This window comes from Heptranchias perlo, chromosome 11, assembly GCF_035084215.1.
Source record: "Heptranchias perlo isolate sHepPer1 chromosome 11, sHepPer1.hap1, whole genome shotgun sequence".
Lineage (NCBI taxonomy): Eukaryota > Metazoa > Chordata > Chondrichthyes > Hexanchiformes > Hexanchidae > Heptranchias > Heptranchias perlo.
Genome location: NC_090335.1, coordinates 9,051,928 through 9,072,829, shown reverse-complemented (window position 1 = coordinate 9,072,829; position 20,902 = coordinate 9,051,928). Strand labels below are relative to the sequence as shown.

Sequence of the window (20,902 nt, the reverse complement as noted above, 5' to 3'; positions counted from 1 at the left end):
AATTAGTTTTGGCTTTAAGAGCCAAGCCAAAGCCTTACATAGAATGACATTGAATTTTACAGCACAGGAATCGGCCATTCGGCCCAACTGGTCTATGCCGGTATTTATGCTCCACACGCGCCTCCTCCCACCTTACTTCATCTCACCCTACCAACATATCTTTCTATTCCTTTCTCCCTCATGTACTTATCTAGCTTCCCCTTAAATGCATCTATGTTGTTCGCCTCAACCACTCCATGTGGTAGTGAATTCCACATTCTCGCCACTCTAAGTAAAAATGTTTCTCCTGAATTTCTTACATTGATGGCCCCTAGTTTTGGAACCCCCACCTAAGTAGAAACATCTTCTCTATGTCTACTTTATCAAACCTGTTCATAATCTTAAAGACCTCTATCAGGTCACCTCTCAGTCTTCTCTTTTCCAGAGAAAAGAGACCCAGCCAGTTCAGTCTTTCCTGATAGTTGTAGCCTCTCAGTTCATTCTTGTAAATCTTTACTGCACCTTCTCCAGTGCTTTTATATCCGTTTTATAATATGGAGACCAGGACTGCTCACAGTACTCCAAGTGTGGTCTAACCAAGGTTCTGTACAAGTTTAACATAACTTCTCTGCTTTTCAATTCCATCCAGCAAGAAATGAACCCCCGTGCTTCATTTGCTTTGTTTTGGTTTGGTCATGAAAGTGCCCAGCTTGACTGATTCCCATCAGTACACACCGCAAACTGATACTTACAAAGGTGCAACATAAACAATACGGAGATTTGATCAATGATTTCAAACCCATGAGATACCTGAATTCAGCCTGCAATGCAGAAAGCTCTGAAACCATGTGTCGTGCTCTACGTTTGGTGTTAACGTGATCTGCATAATAAACTCAAGCTGGATGCACTCCCCATTCTAGAATGAACCTAGAAATGGATGAAGAAATCGTACTTGTCTGGATGTCAGATTCCTTTGTTTCGTCCTCCTCCTTTTCCTCCTCCTTCAAATCCTCCTCAATGTCTTTTTTCAGTTCCACTGCAGCTTGTTCTTGGGTGTGCGCATTCTGTTCATCCACAACTACAAGGAGGAAAGATCAGTAAAACACAGTAAGAGGAGGGTACGGACAGAAAGCTGCAAACATGAAGATTAGATCAGAGTGGGATAGTGGGCCACCTGGCCAGAGTACTGAGAAGCAGTTCCGGATTTTTATTTACATTGAATTTTAACAGCACAGAAATAGGCCATTCGGCCCAACGGGTCTATGCCGGTGTTTGTGCTCCACACAAGCCTCCTCCCATCCTACTTCATCTCACCCTATCAACATATCCTTCTAATCCTTTCTCCCTCATGTATAACCTCAGGGTTTGAACTATCACAGGTTCTAGTGAGATCTACAGAAACAAACAGAGAGGACACCTCAAATGAAAATCATGGTAGCGGGCAGGTAACTGCTCCAGACTTTAGAGGGTAAATGTTAAGGCTTTGCGTGACAAAGGAGTTTTGGCATAGAGGTCAGTGCATCAGTCACCGTCCGCACGATTTTGCGGCCGTTAAAGGGAAGCCTCCATGCCCGGATTGCTGACGCACGCTCCTGATGTGCAAAGCTCTGTGCTGGGAGAACTGACTCTCATAAAATTTACTCTTTCATTCATTCTAAAATAATCGCACAAAATGTAGTTTGGGGCCTCTGTTGTAGGTACCTTATCATAAACCAAAACCCTTGCACCACTTGTGCAACCAGTAAATCTTCAAAAAGCATTGCGCTACAATCATCAGAAGCATATGAAATTAACACAGTAATATTTCCACGGCTGGCAATTAATTGTAAAAACAGAATTTGGCGAGTGTTAAAAAGTCCCAACAGTTCTTGTAGGGATTGAAGGGTGATTGGTTTGACAGAGTGTGGTCTCAGGATGATGTTTAAATCCTGACCCTGTTGTTTGGGGAGATATTGGGCAAAGGGAGGGCACCACTTCTCACAGGGAGCAAGGGGAAAAACATGGAATGTCTCAAAGTGGCACCACAAGATAAGTCCAGGTGAGGAAGGCAATTTGGCGTACTTCAGTTTATCCCTCCAGCAAAACCCACAAGCTTAGATTTTTCCATTTGGTTTTGCCTGAGAAAGGGATATAATTTGGGCAAAACCAACAGGCAATTGGGGTGGAGAAAATTCTCTGCCCATTTTGTGCCCAAGGCAATTTTCTGTCAGCAGTTCCCTCTAGCGCCCAAGGGTTGACAATTTCAATATGTATTAATGCCCTTCACCCAGTTTCCCAGTGTCCCCATCTGGTTATCGCTGATTTATCTACACACTCGTATAAAAGGGGGCACCGTCAGTTACCAGCACATGAGCTGTTGACGATGCGTTTCTGAGGAGCTCTGCCTGAAGAGGCAAAGATTTACAGCTTTATTTTTGTGCTTCTTCTTCTCCTCACCACTTAGCTGTTTACGAGTGTTGGTGGCTCAGAACCCCATTAATAGTCCCACTGTGTTTGTTGGGAGGAATACGAGGACCACCGATGGGGGATGGACTGCAGGTCCGTACGGCTGTGCGGAAGGTGCTCAGTGCCCACTCGCTGATATTCTAAGTGCGAGTGTGAGGGTGAGAGTCCAGAAGGCTGCATTTGCCTGTCCGGTGCCAGGGTTCGGGACATCTGCTCTGGGTTGGAGAGGAACTTGCAGTGGGAGGGAGAATATCCAGTTATTGTGGTCCACGTAGGTACCAACAGCATATGTAGGACGAGGGAAGAGGTTCTGCTGAGGGAGTATGAGCAGCTAGGGGCTAAATTAAAAAGCAGAACCTCAAAAAGGTAATAATCTCTGGATTATTACCTGAGCCATGAGCAAATTGGCATAGGGTATATAAGATTAGAGAGTTAAATTTGTGGCTCAAAGATTGGTGTGGGAGAAATGGGTTTCAATTCATGGGGCACTGGCCCCAGTACTGGGGAAAGTGGGAGCTGTACCATTGGGACGGACTTCATCTGAACCGTGCTGGGGCCAGTGTTCTGGCGAATCGTATAACTAGGGCCGTAGAGAGGGCTTTAAACTAAATAATGGAGGCAAGGGATCAAGTAAGGGAAGATGTGATAAATTAAAGAAAGAAGACAAGGCAAGAGAGCAAGGTAGCAATAAGGGAAATGATAATCAGAGAGTGGCAGGAAGGGACAGAGCATGCAAACTTAAGAGTGCGCCAGCAGATAAGACGAGAGGTTGCAAAAATAGTAAAAAGACAGCACTAAAGGCTTTGTATCTGAATGCACGTAGCATTTGTAACAAAATGGATGAATTGACAGCTGAAATAGAAATAAATATGTGCGATCTTGCAGCCATTACAGAGACATGGCTGCAAGATGACGAAGGCTGGAACCTGAATGTTCAAGGGTGCTTGACATTTCGGAAGGACAGGAAGCTAGGAAAAGGTGGAGGGGTAGCTCTGTTAATTAAGGATGATATGAGTATAATAGAGAGAAATGACCTTAGTTCTAAAGACCAAGATGTAGAATCAGTTTGGGTAGAGGTAAGAAATAGTAAAGGCAAGAAGTCACTTGTGGGAATAATTTATAGGCCCCCTAACGGTAACCACACTGTAGGACAGGGTATACAGGAAGAAATAATGGGGGCTTGTGAAAAAGGAACAGCGATAATCATTGGTGATTTTAATCTACATATAGATTGGAAGAATCTGATTGGCAAAGGTAGCCTGGAAGATGAGTTCGTAGAGTGCTTTCGGGACAGTTTCTTAGTGCAGCACATTCTAGAGCCAACCAGAGAGCAGGCTATTCTAGATCTGGTAATATGTAATGAGACAGAATTAATTAATGACCTCATTGTAAAGGAGCCTCTAGGTAGCAGTGATCACAATATGATTGAATTTCGTATTCAGTATGAGGGAGAGAAGAGTAAGTCTAATTTTTAAACTAGTTTTTTAAACTTAAACAACGGCAATTATGAGGGCACGAAGACAAAGCTGGCTAAAGTGAACTGGGAAATTAGGTTAAGGGATAGGTCAGTAGAGATGCAGTGGCAGACATTTAATGAGATATTTACAACATAAGAACATAAGAAATTGGAGCAGGAGTAGGCCAATCGGCCCCTCGAGCCTGCTCCGCCATTCAATAAGATCATGGCTGATCTGATCCCAACCACAAATCTAAAGAACACAAGAAGTCGGAGCAGGACCCGGCCACATAGCCCCTGGGCCCTCTCCGCCACCCACAGGGCATTGACCGATCCGAACTCAGCTTCATGTCCAATTTCCTGCCCGCTCCCCATAACCCCTAATTCCCTTTACTTCTAGATAACTCAGCAAAGAACACTCAGCAAAGATACATTCCAGTGAGAAAGAAAGACTTTAGGGGAAGGATGTACCATCTGTGGCTAACTAAGGAAGTTAAAGACAGTGTCAAATTGAAAGAGAAAGCATACAATTCTGCGAAGATTAGTGGCAGGTCAGAAGAATGGTCAGAATATAAAAAACAGCAAAGAATGACTAAAAGAATAATAAGGAGGGAGAAATTAGAGTACGAGAGAAAGCTAGCTAGAAATGTAAAAACAGATAGTAAGAGTTTCGGCAGGTATTTAAAAAGGAAAAGAGTAAGTGAAGTGAGCGTTGGTCCTCTAGAGAGTGAGTCTGGGGAATTAATAATGGAGAATAAGGAAATGGCAGATGAATTGAACAGATATTTTGCGTCCGTCTTCACTGTAGAGGATACAAATAACATGCCAGAAATAATTGTGAATCAAGAGGTGAAAAGAAGGGAGGAGCTTTAAACATTTACAATCACCAGGGAAAGGGTTTTGAAAAAAGTATCAGAACTAAATGCTGACAAGTCCCCAGGACCTGACGGACTTCATCCTAGGGTCTTAAAAGAAGTGGCTGCAGAGATAGTAGATGCATTGGTATTAATTTTCCAAAATTCCCTAGATTCTGGAAGGGTCCCATCAGATTGGAAAATAGCGACTGTTACTCCTCTATTCAAGAAAGGAGGGAGGCAGAATGCAGGAAACTACAGGCCAGTTAGCTTAACATCTGTCAGAGGGAAAATGCTAGAATCTATTATTAATGAGGTTATAGCAGGGCACTTAGAAAATCTCAATGCAATCAGGCAGAGTCAACACGGCTTTGTGAAAGGGAAATCGTGTTTGACTAATTTATTAGAGTTCTTTGAGGAAGCAACAAGCAACATGGATAAAGGGGATCCTGTGGATGTGGTGTACTTGGACTTCCAGAAGGCTTTTGACAAGGTGCCACATCAAAGGCTACTACACAAAATAAGGTGTAGGAGGTAACATATTAGCATGGATAAAGGATTGGTTAGCTAACAGGAAAGAGAGAGTAGGAATAAATGGGTCATTTTCAGGTTGGCAAGATGTAACGAGTGGAGTGCCACAGAGATCAGTGCTGGGGCCTCAACTATTTACAATCTATATCAATGACTTGGATGAAGGGACCGAATGTATAGTTGCTAAATTTACTGATGACACAAAGGTAGGTAGGAAAGTAAGTTGTGAAGAGGACATAAGGAGTCTGCAAAGGGATCTAGATAGGTTAAGTGAGTTGGCAAAAATTTGGCAGATGGAGTATAATGTGGGAAAGTGTGAACTTGTCCACTTTGGCAGGAGGAATAGAAAAGTAGTATATTATTTAAATGGAGAGAGATTGCAGAACTCTGAGGTAGAGGGGGATCTGGGTGTCCTAGTACATGAATCACAAAAAGTTAGTATGCAGGTACAGCAAGTGATTAGGAAGGCAAATGGAATGTTGTCATTTATTGCAAGGGGAATGGAATATAAAAGTAGAGATGTTTTGCTACAGCTGTACAGGGCATTGGTGAGACCACATCTAAAATACTGTGTGCAGTTTTGGTCTCCTTATTTAAGAAAGGACATAATTGCTTTAGAGGCGGTTCAGAGAAGCTTCACTCGACTGATTCCTGGGATGAGGGGGTTATCTTATGAGGAAAGGTTGGACAAGTTGGGCCTGTATACACTGGAGTTTAGAAGAATGAGAGGTGATCTTATTGAAACATATAAGATTCTGAGGGGACTTGAAGGGGTCGATGCTGAGAGGATGTTTCCCTTTGTGGGAGAGAATAGGACTGGGGGCCACAGTTTAAAAATAAGGGGACTCCCATTTAAGACGGAGATGAGAATTTTTTTCTCTCAGAGGGTCGTGAGTCTGTGGAACTCCCTTCCCCAGAGAGCGGTGGAGGCAGGGTCATTGAATATTTTTACGGCTGAGTTAGATAGATTCCTGATTAACAAAGGGAGTCAAAGGTTATAGTAGGTAGACGGGAAAGTCGGGTTGAGATCACAATCAGATCAGCCATGGTCTTATCAAATGGCAGAGCAGACTCGAGGGGTCGAATGGCCTACTCCTGCTCTTAATTCATATGTGCGTAGAGCATGGCACACGAGCCTGAGTATAGCATGGGGAGCAGTGCTTGCGCAGGCTGCGATTCACAAGGGTGGCTGTGTCTGAGATGTACTGTTGTTGCAAAGTGACCTTCAGCCAAACCTGTCCACATTCCTGGCATGCCCTGAAGCTCACAAAGCTCTGGAGTTAAGAGCCCTTAACTTGTCAGCATCCAGATCATTCCAAGGTACCTCAGACAACATTAAGCACATTACTCAATCTGCACTGCATAACTGTATAAAGCTAATGACGGAGGCATTCTTTGCTCAAGCAAGTAATTCCATCTCCTTCCCAATATACAATTGACAGCAGCACAAGAGTTATGGAATGCTACAGATCAGCGACATTCCCGAAAGTCCAGGGGATAATAGATTGAACCCATTTGGCCCTCTGTACGCCACTGCACGATGTCATAAAGGACTCCATTAACTCAATATCCAGCACATGCTAGGTACTCGGCTCCTGGATGAGAACAAGTGGATGACAAAACACCTCAGGTGCAACTGCGCCCCTTCCTTTCTGCCCTTCTTAAGAGACTCCTAGAATCATAGAATCATAGAAGTTACAACATGGAAACAGGCCCTTCGGCCCAACATGTCCATGTCGCCCAGTTTATACCACTAAGCTAGTCCCAATTGCCTGCACTTGGCCCATATCCCTCGATACCCATCTTCCCCATGTAACTGTCCAAATGCTTTTTAAAAGACAAAATTGTACCCGCCTCTACTACTGCCTCTGGCAGCTCGTTCCAGACACTCACCACCCTTTGAGTGAAAAAATTGCCCCTCTGGATCCTTTTGTATCTCTCCCCTCTCACCTTAAATCTGTGCCCCCTCGTTATAGACTCCCCTACCTTTGGGAAAAGATTTTGACTCCTCTTCCTCCTCCAAATCTGGGACTGCCAAAGACCCATGCAGAGGGATTCCCAAGCTAAACAGTTTGCTTGCTGCAAGTGAAATAGCAGCTGCCAGCAAGGCTGTTGTGGAGAAAAGGATCGGGGGAAAAAAAAGTCTTGAAATGCAGCTTTCAGGTCAAATTATCAAATTACTTCAATGCAATGTCTCAATTTGCCATGGTGAGCTTTGAATTAATGACTCCAGCATTGCTCATCCAGTACCATACCATAACCCCACAGTACCCATGATGTATTCTCTCCAATTGATCTCTGTATTTTTGTTCATTTAAATAAAACAGAAAATTAAGAAAAAATTGCATTGGCTCAAGAAACATTATTTATATTATTAATTATTTGAAGAGAAATTATTGATTAAAAAAATTAATTTATATTTTGTGCAGTTTTAAAAATCTCTGCTGTTTATGTCAATGGACAATAAACAAATAACTAGAAAACACACAAGGGCTGCAGTGGGCTGTACCTTTCTCTGCTTGTTCGATGATCTGCCTCACTGCTTTTTTCAGACTGTTTGCCCGAAGCATAAGTTGTTCCCTCGGTTTGAAGAATTTTTGGGTGGAAGACCTAGCTGGGATGCTTTCCACTGCCTGCTCCTTGCTTTCGGGTAAGGACTCTTCACTGAACTCCTCCTCTTCTCCTTCCTCCTCCACGATGGGTGGTGTCGAGCATGCATGGATAGTGGTGGCGTGCGATTCATCATTGAGAGCCTGCAGCAGCGAGTCCAGCTTCTCATTCAGTGCTGAACACTGGCAATAAATGGTGTCAGGTCATAATGAGAGATTTAACAGCTTCAAATTACTTTTCTAGCAGTTAGCTATTTATTTTTAAAAGGCAGCAACCGTGAACAACAACAATAATTTGCATTTATATAGCACCTCTAACGTAGTAAAAACATCCCAAGGCGCTTCACAGGAGCGTTATGAAACAAAATTTGACACCGAGCCACAGAAGGAGATATTAGGACAGGTGAACAATAGCTTGGTCAAAGAGGCAGGTTTTAAGGAGCATCTTAAAGGAGGAGGAGAGGTGGAGAGGCGGAGAGGATTAAGGAGGGAATTCCAGAGATTAGGGCCTAGACAGCTGAAGGCACAGTCGGCGGAGTGATTAAAATCGGGGATACGCAAGAGGTCAGAATTGGAGGTACGTAGAGATCTCGGCGGGTTGTAGGGCTGGAGGAGGTTACAGAGCTGGATATTTAGAAAGACAAAATTTATCCTACTGTGCATTTATGTTTGTATAAAATGTTAATCATGAGCGACATGATGCCACATGTTGCTGGGACATGGGACTGTCTCTGTAATCTTCCACTTGCCGAGTTCCTGAATCCAGCTACATGGGGAAACGCTGAGCTGAGTTCAGGGTATATGGTTCGGAGATCTGATTGGTTCTTGGTTCTGTCATTTTATCAGCACCTGGCTGAGTAATTAGATTGGGTAAAGTTCCAGGATGTGATTGGTTGATCGGCCATCGGTCTCTGGATTTGGGGTCAGATTAGTTAAAGGGACACTACAATTAAAAATCTCTGCAATCCTAGAGTCAGAATGTTGAATGGTGTCACTATTAAATCCCCCTGTGATGATGCTCACAGTTAGTCTGAGGTATGGTATTCTGTACATGTTCTGGGGTATGGTATTCTGTACATGTTCTGGGGTATGGTATTCTGTACATGTTCTGGGGTATGGTATTCTGTACATGTTCTGGGGTATGGTATTCTGTACATGTTCTGGGGTATGGTATTCTGTACATGTTCTGGGGTATGGTATTCTGTACATGTTCACAGGACTGAGCTGAAGCTTCTAATCCAATCAAGGTCTTGTGGCCAACTTCAAGGGTTTTGCTGATCTGTCAGGGTGGGTGTGGGAATTAAAAGCACAAGATGACCAGCGCTGGGCCTGTGATGCTGAGGGCCAACTGGTTCTGCTGGTGTTGCCTGTGGAGTAATCTATGCTTTCTGAATGGCAAACGCTCAAGGGTTACAAGGAAAAGAACCAACTTGCATTGATCTAGCATCTTCTCTCATCCTCAGGATGTCCCAAAGTGCTTCACAACCAATAGTGTACTTTTGATGTCTGTGGTCACTGTTATGATGTCGGGAAACCTGGCAGCCAATTTTCACAGAGCAAGGTGCCACAGATGAGATGAATACAGTGTCGGTTGTGGGAGGAATGTTGACCTGCACATCAAGAGAACTACCTGCTCATTCCATTACTGCCATGGGATCGCTTGTGTGAGCTGGAACAGACAGACAGGGCTTTGGTTTAATATCTCATCTGAAAGACAGCATCTCCGACAATGCAGCACTCCCTCAGTACTGCACTGAAGTGTTGGCCTAGATCACTCAGAGGGTTGGGAACCTTTGGAATTCTCTACCCCAGAGGGCTGTGGGTGCTCAGTCGTTGAGTATATTCAAGACTGCGAGTGATAGATTTTTGGACACGAAGGGAATCAAGGGATATGGGGATAAAGCGGGAAAGTGGAGTTGAAGTAGATCAGCCATAATCTTATTGAATGGCGGAGCAGGCTCGCGGGGCCTATGGCCCCTTGAGCCTGCTCCACCATTCAATAAGTTGGGAGAGGAGGGAAGCCTGGAGCAGGGCGGGGGGGGGGGGGGGGGGGGGGAGGGGGAGGAAATTGAAGGGAAGCTTGGGAATGGGAGGGGATGGGGAGAGTAGCCTGGGGCAGGGTGGTGGGGGGGGGGGATAGGAGGGAAGCTTGGGAATGGGGGGGTTGGAGGGAAGCCTGGGGCAGGGGAGGGGAGGAGATCCGAGGTTTCCTCCTGGCCCCCAAGAAAACTTCAAACATTTTTATTTGAAATCTATCTTTCTAAGCCCCTTCTAGCCCTGGATCCATTTCCACTGTTGCCCCGTCCGGCCTCCGTTAATATTGTAGTCAGGGCCTGGTGCTCTCATCCGAGCCCGATCTGCATATTTAAAAGAAGGACCCTGCTGGCTTCGGGGGCTGTCCTTGCCGCCTGGAATTTAAATTTTTGTTTCCCCCATTTCTTAAGTAATCCCAGGTACAGAGCAAGCAAAGCAACATAAGCGGCCCCACTGATATATCACAGGTGGCAGAGGGTTAAGGGGGCTAAGGGGGCTTCATATTCATGAACATGTGTTTCACAAACATGACAAGCGGACAAAAAAAATCAGCCTGAAATACATCACTGGGACAAAATGATATACAAGTCTTCTGGCTCTTTTATCTCTTCCCCCACCATAAGAAGGTTTGACAAATATTTCCTCAGGAAGGCAGGTTTTATTTTGGGGTGATCGATGGATGAAAAAATGAAGGGGCGTAGCTATTGCTTTAAAAAAAATGGAAACTAGTATTTCATCTGCATTTTTGTACTTAACACAAATTAGTTCTCTTTTTGTTTTCTTAAATTTATCGCTGAAACAAAAATGAAATCCTCATGCTGCAGGTCCCGACTGTTTGTATTGTATTCTGCAGTTGTTCAAACTGCACATCACATTTCAAACTGATCAAACTGCCTTCTGTCTAATTCGGAGGACTGATGATACTTCTAACGTGCCTTTAGCAAACCTCAATCGAATGGTTTATTGCCAGGGTTATTTTCAATTTAGTTGAAGACTCCAGGGTGAATTTTGTGAGGGGGATGCAGAGGTCAGCGTACATAAACCGCCTCAAGCCCAATTCTCCGATCTGCGTTCCCATTGAGCGAGACTTTGCTCCAGTCAGCCGTGACTCAGTGGGTAGCACACTCTTGCCTCTGAGTCAGAAGGTCGTGGGTTCCAGCCACACTCCAGGATTCAAACACATCATCTAGGCTGTCCCTCCAGTGCAGTTCTGAGGATGTGCTGTATTGGTGGAGGTGCCATCTTTTGGACAGGATATTAAACCAAGGCCTAGCCTGCCTGTTCAGGTGACATAAAGATCCCATTGGGTTATTTGAGCAAGAGATTTCTCCCAGCTACCCCTCAACCAACACCAACAAAAATAGATCATTCATCTCACTGCTGTTTGTGGGACTTCGCTGTGCACAGATTGGCTGCCATATTTGTAAAACAACACTGACTGCACTTCAAAAATAATTAATTGGCTGTAAAGTGCTTTGGGGCATCCTTTTAAAATAAAATTGTTCTCGGGATGTGAGCGATGCTGGCAGGGTTGCAATTATTTCCCATCCCTAGGTGGGCTTTCTCCTTGAACCACCGTCTTCTTTCTTTCATGTACAAACACTTCACGCACCGATACCGTATCCCTCAAAGAGGTGGAGAGGTTTCGGGAGGGAATTCCAGAGTATAGGGCCTAGGCAGCTGAAGGCACGGCTGCCGATGGTGGAGCGATGAAAATCGGGAATGCGCAGGAGGCCAGAATTGGAGGACCGCAGAGATCTGGGAAGACTGTAGGGCTGGAGGAGGTTACAGAGATAGGGAGGGGCGAGGCTATGGAAGGATTTGAAGACAAGGATGAGAATTTTAAAATCGAGAGCTACATATAGAAGAGAACATTTAATCCTGACTAGTAGTCATTGTTTAAGCTGGCAATTCACAACGTGTCAGGGTTAAAGATCAACAGTCACTCCCAGGTCAATCAGAGTTAAAGCCCGCTAGCTGCACTTGTCAGCTTCAAATCTCCTGCAACATCTCATGATTGAGGGCAGCAGGCTGTTGAAATGGCTGCTGGCTGAATCAGTCACTCAGTCTGCCTGGAAAGGATGTCCATTCGGTTCCCTGAGCTAAGGATGCAGCCAAAGCTTGGCAGAGTTCAGGAAGTATTAAATTGTGAATTACACAGAATTAGAATTGTATAGAAATTACAACATGGAAACAAGGCCATTCGGTCCAACCAGTGCAGGTTGGAGTTTATCCTCCACACGAGCAGTAGTCTTAATCCCATGGGCCTGCTCTAGTCCCATATCCCTTTGTATCCCTTTCCTTCAACCATCTATTTAGCCGATTCTTAAGCGTTAACAGCCTCTGCTTCAAACACTAACTAGTGGTACATCAACCTTCTGTGTAAAAAGGTTTCGGTTGTTATCTGTCTTACATCTTTCATATTTAATATGATGTCCATGTCACCTCAATCATGCTAATGACCACAATATTAATATTTCTTGGTCTTTCAATTGCTGATTGACTTGCTGTGCAGTTCCTCCCTTTTCTGCTTTTACTAGTTAGGATTAAATGTTCTCTTCTATATGTTGCTCTCGATTTTAAAATTCTCATTCTTGCTTTTAAATCCCTCCATGGCCTTGCCCCTCCCTATCTCTGTAACCTCCTCCAGCCCTACAATCCTCCGAGCTCTCTGCGCCCCTCTAATTCTGGCCTCTTGCGCACCCCCGATTTTCAGCACTTCACTGGCGGCCGTGCCTTCAGCTGCTTAGGTCCTAAGCTCTGGCATTCCCTCCCTAAATCTCTTTGCCTCTCCGCCTCTCTCTCCTTTTAGACTCTCCATAAAACCTACCTCACTGACCAAGCTTTTGGTCACCTGTCCTTAATATCTCCTCCTGTGGCTCAGTGTCAAATTCTGTCCGATAACGCTCCTGTGAAGCGCCTTGGGACGTTTTATTACGCTAACGATGCTGTATAAATGCAAGTTGTTGATCTTCCAGCTCAGGGGCAATCTTCTCAGATCATGGACTATGCCTGCATCCATCAACTGTGTTGCATTAGGGGAAATTGCTAGCTTTGTGCAAACTGAGTTCATATGTGGAATTTGGCCATGGCTGTGAGGAGCCCTGAATCATGTCTTGTGTGGTTTTCCATGTCTTCATTTCATTTTAATGGTCTATCGCAATCAGAGGAAAATCGTGCGGGACCTCAGTCTGATTTCCCGATATATGCCCCCCTCTTGTGAAGCTCGGTGCCGGGAGCACTAAATCGTACAATTTATATCGCCGTCTGCAACCCTAATAGCTTGAGGGCAATGTTCTGCTCTATCCGCTAATTTTAGCGAAACGTTAGATATCCACACAAAACGGTGCTCCCCCCCCCCCCCCCCCCGCCCCCTTCTAAACTCACACCACTTTCACTGAAATTATGTGACGTTGGATTGTTTTACCCTCCAGTGGATTGATGTGTGTTTGAAGCTCTGACAGAGACACAACATAGCTATAGATAAAGAAAGGGAACACCTTAACAACCGAAAGAACGGTCAACAAAAGGGATCTCAACCATCGTAACATCGCTTGAAGTGTACCACAAGCTTTTTGCCAAGATAGATCAGGGCAGACATTCCGATTAGTGAACTTCACGCCTGGATGCTTAAGGCATTATGCATGCTATTTTTATGCAGACATTAACTTGTTCACGGCTAGGTATAAACAGTGCACAGAGGAGAGGAGAGGAGGGAAGGGGAACAATTTATACAGCGCCTTTCACAACCTCAGGATGTCCCAAATTGCTTTACAGGCAATTAAGTACTTTTGAAGTGTAATGACTGTTGTAATGTGGAAACGCGGCAGCCAATTTGCGCACAGCAAGATCCCACAAACAGCAAAGTGATAATCTGTTTTGGTGATATTGGTTGAGGAATAAATATTGACCAGGACACCGGGGAGAACTCACTTGCTCTTTTTCGAAATAGTGCCATGGAATCTTCTACATCCACCTGAGAGGGCAGATGGAGCGTCGGTTTAATGTCTCATCTGAGAGACGTTACCTCCGACAGTGTAGCATTCCCTCAGTAGTGCACTGGGAATGTCAGTCTAGATTTTGTGCTCAAATCTCTAGAGGGAGACTTGAACCCACAACCTTCTGACTCAATCCTCAAGTCTGCTGATCAGAATTTCCACCTTTGATGATTTAGAATGCGTTCTGGTTATGTAAACTAACCAAGGTGCCTTAAAATAATACCTGTCTTAATGCTTACTTTATTGGCCAGCGTTTCACTTTCTTCTGTATTTTCGTTGGTCTTTTCGTACGATTTACCAACTTTGGCCACAAAGTCCTTCACAGTCTCACACAGAATTCTAGTAGACAAAATGTGAAAATTGATCTGATTACATTAGTTCTGCCTCCTTACATTTGCTGGACACATGAAGCCATGCAGAATGACAACCAAACAAGAATCACAGCAGCAAAGGACTGGATTACTAAAAAGTACCTCACACTGCACACAATCCATCAAAAGAGACACTAGCCTCTCACTGCATTTTAACAGCTGTTGTACTAATTTGGGCACGGGTGTCTTTTGTTCCACTATACATAATAAATGCAATGCTCATCACCTGCACTGTGGAGCATCACTTCATTTAAAATTCATCAAGGAAGTCAGAGAATAATAAAGAGGATGGAGTGGGAGGCTAATAGGGATGCATCAGTATGAAATGGCCCAACCAGTTGTTCCTGATGTCCCCACTAGGGCAGTGCTCTTGTCCTTGTCACATTAATTACATGGGGCTGTCACCAATGTGCACCATTAAGCTCTGTTTATTCAGCAAAAACATGAATTGGTTCATATTTTCATGCCAGAAATTATTGGGCCAAATCTTGCTGGAATGGAGCATCTCGCGGTATGTGCCATTACTTATGAGGTTTTCCTGCACCCTTCAGCTTGAATATAATTTGCGCCGTAACTTGCTGGAAGTGCGAGCCGAGGGCAATGGGGCATCTGGGACCACAGTGAACGGCAGGACCAACAGTGCATTTTCTTAATCAATGAGATTTATGGATTGAGAACGAAGCAGAGGAATGACGGAGAAGGAGGGTAACTTAGAGTCAAATTAGGTACAGAAAGAGAAATAAGGGAGAAAGAAAGATTGGATTAAGGGATAGAGAAAAAAGAGACAGAAAGGAAAAGTAAGAGAAAAACTTAAAATTTGAAATCTCCAAGAGGAACTGACTACATGCAGGAATGAGACTGAACAGTTTAAATTGTTCCCTTTCTAGGCCGGCGGGGATAATTGGCATTGTATTAACAATTATCAAGTTGTTAAAAGGTGTTAACTTTGAGCCCCAATTTTCTGTGGCGAGTTTAACGGGCAATTAATGTGGAAATCCAGCAAGTTCTTAAAAATAACGGGGAGTTTGAGGGCGGGATGCAGTTTGGGCGAAGCAAACGGTGGAGCGCCGTAAATCAACCAGGAAGTTCTGGAGATTTGCAACTCACAGCGTATCTCTTCATCCCCTGAACTCAGTGGCCGATTTGTGCATTAATAAGGGCGTGCGTCATTAACACGCTGTTACTTTTCCAGCAAGATTCGGCCCCTTGTGTGAAGTAACTTACTGAACGCACCAGATTAACTTCTTTACCCATGAAGGAACTAGAACATTTGAAAGCAGCATAAACCTACCCACTTCCTCTCGGCTCAGCTATCTGGTCTGATCTGATCTGATCGAGAGTGTTACCTCTGGACCCTGTCCAACCTTCTGGTTCCTTCATGGTTAAAGGCTGTGATATCGTGCGTTCATTAAAAATTATTTCGTACAAGGCCAGAGAAGCAAGTTCAGCTGATCTAAAGAAAACCCAACGTGTTTCCAGTTTATTTTCCATTGTTTGAAGTTTTAATTGAAACTTTGCAATGTCAGGATTTCCATGTTGATCGCTTTTGTGTTTCAGAACACACAGTTGTGCGAATCCTCATGCATGTGTAAATGTGCTTTTGTGACACAATGTTTTCACTTGCAAGCAAGTAATCAAATTTAATGGATCTGCCTTTTCAAAAAGAATGCAGCCTGCTCCCAGTGCTCTGCCGATCTTGTTCTTCGTCTCTCTGACTCACCAGAATGATATCAGTTTTAAAAGGGTTAAATTATTTGGACAGGTTGCGTAGACTAGGCTTGTATTCCCTTGAGGATAGAAAATTAAGGGGTGATTTAATTGAGGTGTTTAAGATGATTAAAAGGAGTGGATTGTTTCTCTCCATCTACCCCATTTCCTCTGATGGATGAGTCCAGAACTAGGAGGCATAACCTTAAAATTAGAGCGAGGCAGTTCAGAGGTGATGTCAGGAAGCACTTCTTTACACAAAGGGGAGGAAATCTGGAACTCTCTCCCCCAAAAAGCTATTCAGGCTAGGGGTCAATTGAAAATTTACAAAACCAAAATTGATAGATTTTTGTTAGGTAAGGGTATTAATGGTTATGGAATGAAGGAGGAGAGATGGAGTTAAGATACAGATCAGCCATGATCTAACTGAATGGCAGAACAGACTCAAGGGGCTGAATGGCCTACTCATGTTCCTAATGTTCTGATCAGAGGTGGTTGGCCTGAAACAATTAACCTGCTTTTCCTCCCTTCCTGTTCATAGGTCTAACTTGGTCCTGGTGGCACAGTCAAAATTAGGGACCCAGCACAGTCAACCCACAGCCGTCGATCAAATTGAATACATGAACCTTGCTTGTTGCCATCCACAGATGCAAGTGGGTAAAAGAACCCAAAACAGCTCCAGTGAATGCGGAAAAACAACAGCAACCCAAAAGCTGGATGGGACTGCCCCATTCTCATCAAACAACGAAGCCTCACTTGGCAACAGTGTTGTACCATCGGGGAATATTTCCTTCAGATCAGCTTATATATCATCCAATTATGTAGAGTATTTCCTCCCCCCCCCAGCTCTGTATAAAATCAGGAAGTTGACTAAGATTGTTGCACGGATATTACATGCATGAAGTGACTCACTTGGCGGAAGATATCACGACAGAGTGCTGGTCAGAGTTGAGGATCTTGGTGAGGTGAGCAGCAACAGAATCCTCGTAGGCTGATATCTGAAACTGAGAGGTGAAGGTAAGACATCCCAGGTGCAATGGATTGCCCAAATTCCAAGCACAGCTGGTGGCATTTATCCCCGATTACACTGCATATTCACTGAATATAAACACAGCTTGCTTAAAATAGCTAATACAAAAGCAAAATACTGCGGATGCTGGAAATCTGAAATAAAAACAGAAAATGCTGGAAAACACTCAGTAGATCAGGCAGCATCTGCGGCGAGGGAAACAGAGTTAACGTTTCAGGTCGATGACCTTTCATCAGAATTGTTAATTCTCTGTCTCGTCACAGATGCTGCCTGACCTGCTGAGTATTTCCAGCATTTTCTGTTTTTATTATTGAAGTAGCCAATGTCTCCTATGTAAACCCACATCCACAATATTCTGTTCACACTGTCGGTCATACGCTGTCCTCTGAACTTACCTCTAAACTCGCTAGAAACAAGGGTGTGTTTTTTCTTTACATAATCAGTCATAAATATAAAATAACAGAAAATGTCCGACAGCGGGAGTTGGTTATGGAGGGTGGCTGCACCAGAGTTAACTGGGAGTGGAGGAGGTGTGGGCTGGTGCTTGGGGTGGGGATCCCTTATCTGTACATGGCCAGCAGAATGGTCTGCAACCCTGCGTCTACCTGCCTTTCTTCACCACTTTCCCGGGCCACGGCAGCCTTGACCCCTTTGCCAGATTTTCAATGCTTCCCTCCTCCTCTGCTATTCTGCTGTAACAATTTATACCTCCTCTGGACCCATCTTTTGTTTCTTTACTTGTCCCATTACCACCCCCCCCCCCTTTGCCTTGGACCATCATCCCTTTTGTCATGTAATCACTCCTGTCCTCCACCCTATCATAAACCTTCCCTTTTGTTCTTTTCCTGCCCCCCACCCCACCCTTTTCCCTGGCTCTATATTTGCTTAAAAGCCGTTCATCTCTAACATCTTCCAGTTCTGATGAAAGGTCATCGATCTGAAACGTTGACTCTGTTTCTCTCTCTACAGATGCTGCCTGACCTGCTGAGTGTTTCCAGCATTTTCTGTTTTATTTCAGATTTCCAGCATCCGCAATATCTTAGTCATAAATACAATATTGCTCACTTGCAATCTAACCTCTGCACATTAAGACCACCTCATCTGGGTCACTGGGGGAGGCAGCAACGGGAAAAGGAGGAAAGAGCGGATGTGTCATTACAGTTCCCAGTGGTTGGTTACAACAATACTGTCAGAGGCCTACAAGTAGGTCAATAGTGGGAATAATGCATCAATGTGAATAATCTTTCCAGGCTCATGCAGCTGCCATTCCATCATCAAGGAGAGCGAAAGTGGGAGGGACACTGGTTTTAAAATATATAAATAACTGGAAAATGCATAAGATCGGGTGAAGTTCATGATAAGACATTGCTTCACTGTTTTGCTGGGATGCAAATTGATTGGCAATGATTATCCAGAGGCAATTATTGCAGGACAGTCTGCCGGGAGGTTTGCCAGATTAATATTTGCACATCAAACAGCACAATTACCAAGCTCCACACTGTGTCCAAAATACCAATAATGGGAATCGCAAACTAAACGTAGCCAACATTATTATTGTTCAAAAGAATTACTTCGGCCTTCTTTTGCATTCGATACTTCTAAATATTATTAATGAAAACTTCAAAACACTATTTTTAAAAACCTTCGGGTACGGTTTCCTAGGCTTCGCTCCCAGGGCAGGTCAGCATGTCTGATTCGCAGTGCTCCCGATTTTCCAACGATTAATTGTAATGTCTGGAAAATTGAGTGCACCACAAATGGAGCGTGTGCTCGATTTTCCGGTCTGTGCTCCCGTGAAGCAAGGCTCCCAGCCGGGAGTTGAGTCGCACGAGATTCATCTTTTCGCATGTTATTAAGGGCTGAGAGCAAAATGATATTCTGTAACTCAAAGCCTGTGTGCATTTTGCAATGCTAAGTACTCACTTGGGACTCCTCAGTATCCTCCTCTGGGGTTACTGCCAGGGCATGTTTTGGTGGTATTTTTATTTCATACGTCATAATGCTCCATCTGTACAAAAACAAAGGCAGCTCTTATTTAATTACCATCTGCTGACCAAAGGTGTCCTCGTGTAGTCTAGTTCGCAAATATAACATTGGAAGCACAAGAATATACAAACCACCAGCTGGATGAACATAAAGTATATCACGCTCAAGAACACTGCAATATGTTATGCTATGATCTTTACTTGTAAGGGATCACTATAAACACATGATACTTGACTTAAGCAGCTTAATACTGTACAACATACATTAACCATTGCAAAGTAAGACTATTGGTTTGTAGCAGCGATCTCCCATGACAATGCTCGCAACGAGTCTGATGTTTGGCTGTTTTATAATGACAGGAGCGCTACACCATATAGAAATACATCGACGTTACATCACGGAAACAGGCCATTCGGCCCGACCAGTTCGTGTACGCGTTTACCCTCCTAATCACATTTACCCACCCTGTTCCCATATCCCTTCAACCCCTTTTTCTTCATCCACCAATCCAATCTCATCCTGAATGTTAACATAGTTTCTGCCTCAACCACTAACCCTGGAAGTGAATTCTGCAGTCTCACAGCTCTGTGTAATAAAGTTTCCCCTGCCCTCTGTTCTAATTCTCTTACATTCAATCTTGCATCTATGGCCCTTGTTCGTGACTCCTCAACTGATGGAAACAGTTTGCTGCTATTCACCCTGCCCCATCCTTTCATAATTTTAAACACTTCTATTATATCGCCATCATCTAAGTTGGTCTAACAAGAATTTTTCAAGTCTTTCTTTGTATTTTTATTTCCTCATACCAGGCAGCATCCTAGTGAATCTGCGTTGTACCCTCTCTAAATCATCAATATCCTTCCTATAGTGTGGAGCCCCAATACTGCACACTACTTTAATTAAGGTTCAATATAGGCTCATCATTACCTCTTGGCTTTTAGATTCTAAAACTCGAGGTAAAACCTAGAATTTAATTTTATGACCTCATCAACAGGAGCTGCTGCCTTTAATATAACAATGTATTATTCTCCTGCTAAGGTGAAGCTGTATTTAAGCTGGCCTGTCCCTTTAAGGTCATAAAGGCCAATTGCTATAAGTAAACACAGCCTGAGATCACGTGGAGTTCAATTGCTGTCTGTTGTTGGAACTCTGCAGATTGAAAGATGTTTTTAAATTTCCAGCTCAAGGTCAGAAACCACCACCACCTTCTCAAGGGCAATTAGGGATGGGCAATAAATGCTGGCCTTGCCAGCGACACCCATATCCCACGAACGAATAAAAAACTCAGCTTCCTTTTTTATATTTCTCACACTTTAAAGTGCGATAGTCACATAGTGGATGCAAGATTGTTATACATACCTCAGGAAAGATATATTGGCCTTGGAGGGGGTGCAGCGCAGAGTCACCAGAATGATACCGAGGCTAAAAGTGTTAAATTATGAGGACAGATTGCATGGACTATTCCCTTGAGTTTAGCAGGTTGAGGGGTGGTCTGATCGAGGTCTTTAGAACAATAAAAGGATTTGATAGGGTGGATACAGAGAAACTATTTCCTCTGGTGGAGGAATCCAAAACATGGGGGCATGATGTTAAAATTAGAGCTCGGCCATTTATGAGTGCAATCCAGAAGGACTTCTTCACACAAAGGTTAGTGGAAACTGGGAACTCTCACCCCCAAAAGTCTGTGGACACTGGGTCGATTGAAATTTTCAAGCCTGAGATCAATGGACTTTTGTTAAGTAAGGGTATCAAGGGATATGGAGAAAAAGCAAGTAAATGAAATTGAGGTACAGATCAGCTATGATCTCAAAGAATGGCAGAACAGGCTTGAGGGGCTGAATGGTCTACTCCTGTTCCCATCATAGAATCATAGAATGGTTACAGCATGGAGGCCGTTCGGCC

General features: G+C 43.9%; 1 protein-coding gene across 2 annotated transcripts in view; it reads right to left on the bottom strand.

The window, feature by feature from the left end:
• The window catches only part of dgkh (diacylglycerol kinase, eta), a 465,735-nt gene that overhangs the window by 100,870 nt on the left and 343,963 nt on the right, over positions 1-20,902 (bottom strand). For both annotated transcript variants that reach the window (XM_067992509.1, XM_067992508.1), the window contains exons 13-17: positions 18,938-19,022; positions 16,897-16,988; positions 14,146-14,245; positions 7,775-8,057; positions 932-1,057 (exon numbers count right to left, since the gene is read on the bottom strand). In XM_067992509.1, coding sequence (XP_067848610.1) covers positions 932-1,057; positions 7,775-8,057; positions 14,146-14,245; positions 16,897-16,988; positions 18,938-19,022 — 686 coding nt within the window. The remainder of the gene's footprint in view (positions 1-931; positions 1,058-7,774; positions 8,058-14,145; positions 14,246-16,896; positions 16,989-18,937; positions 19,023-20,902) is intronic.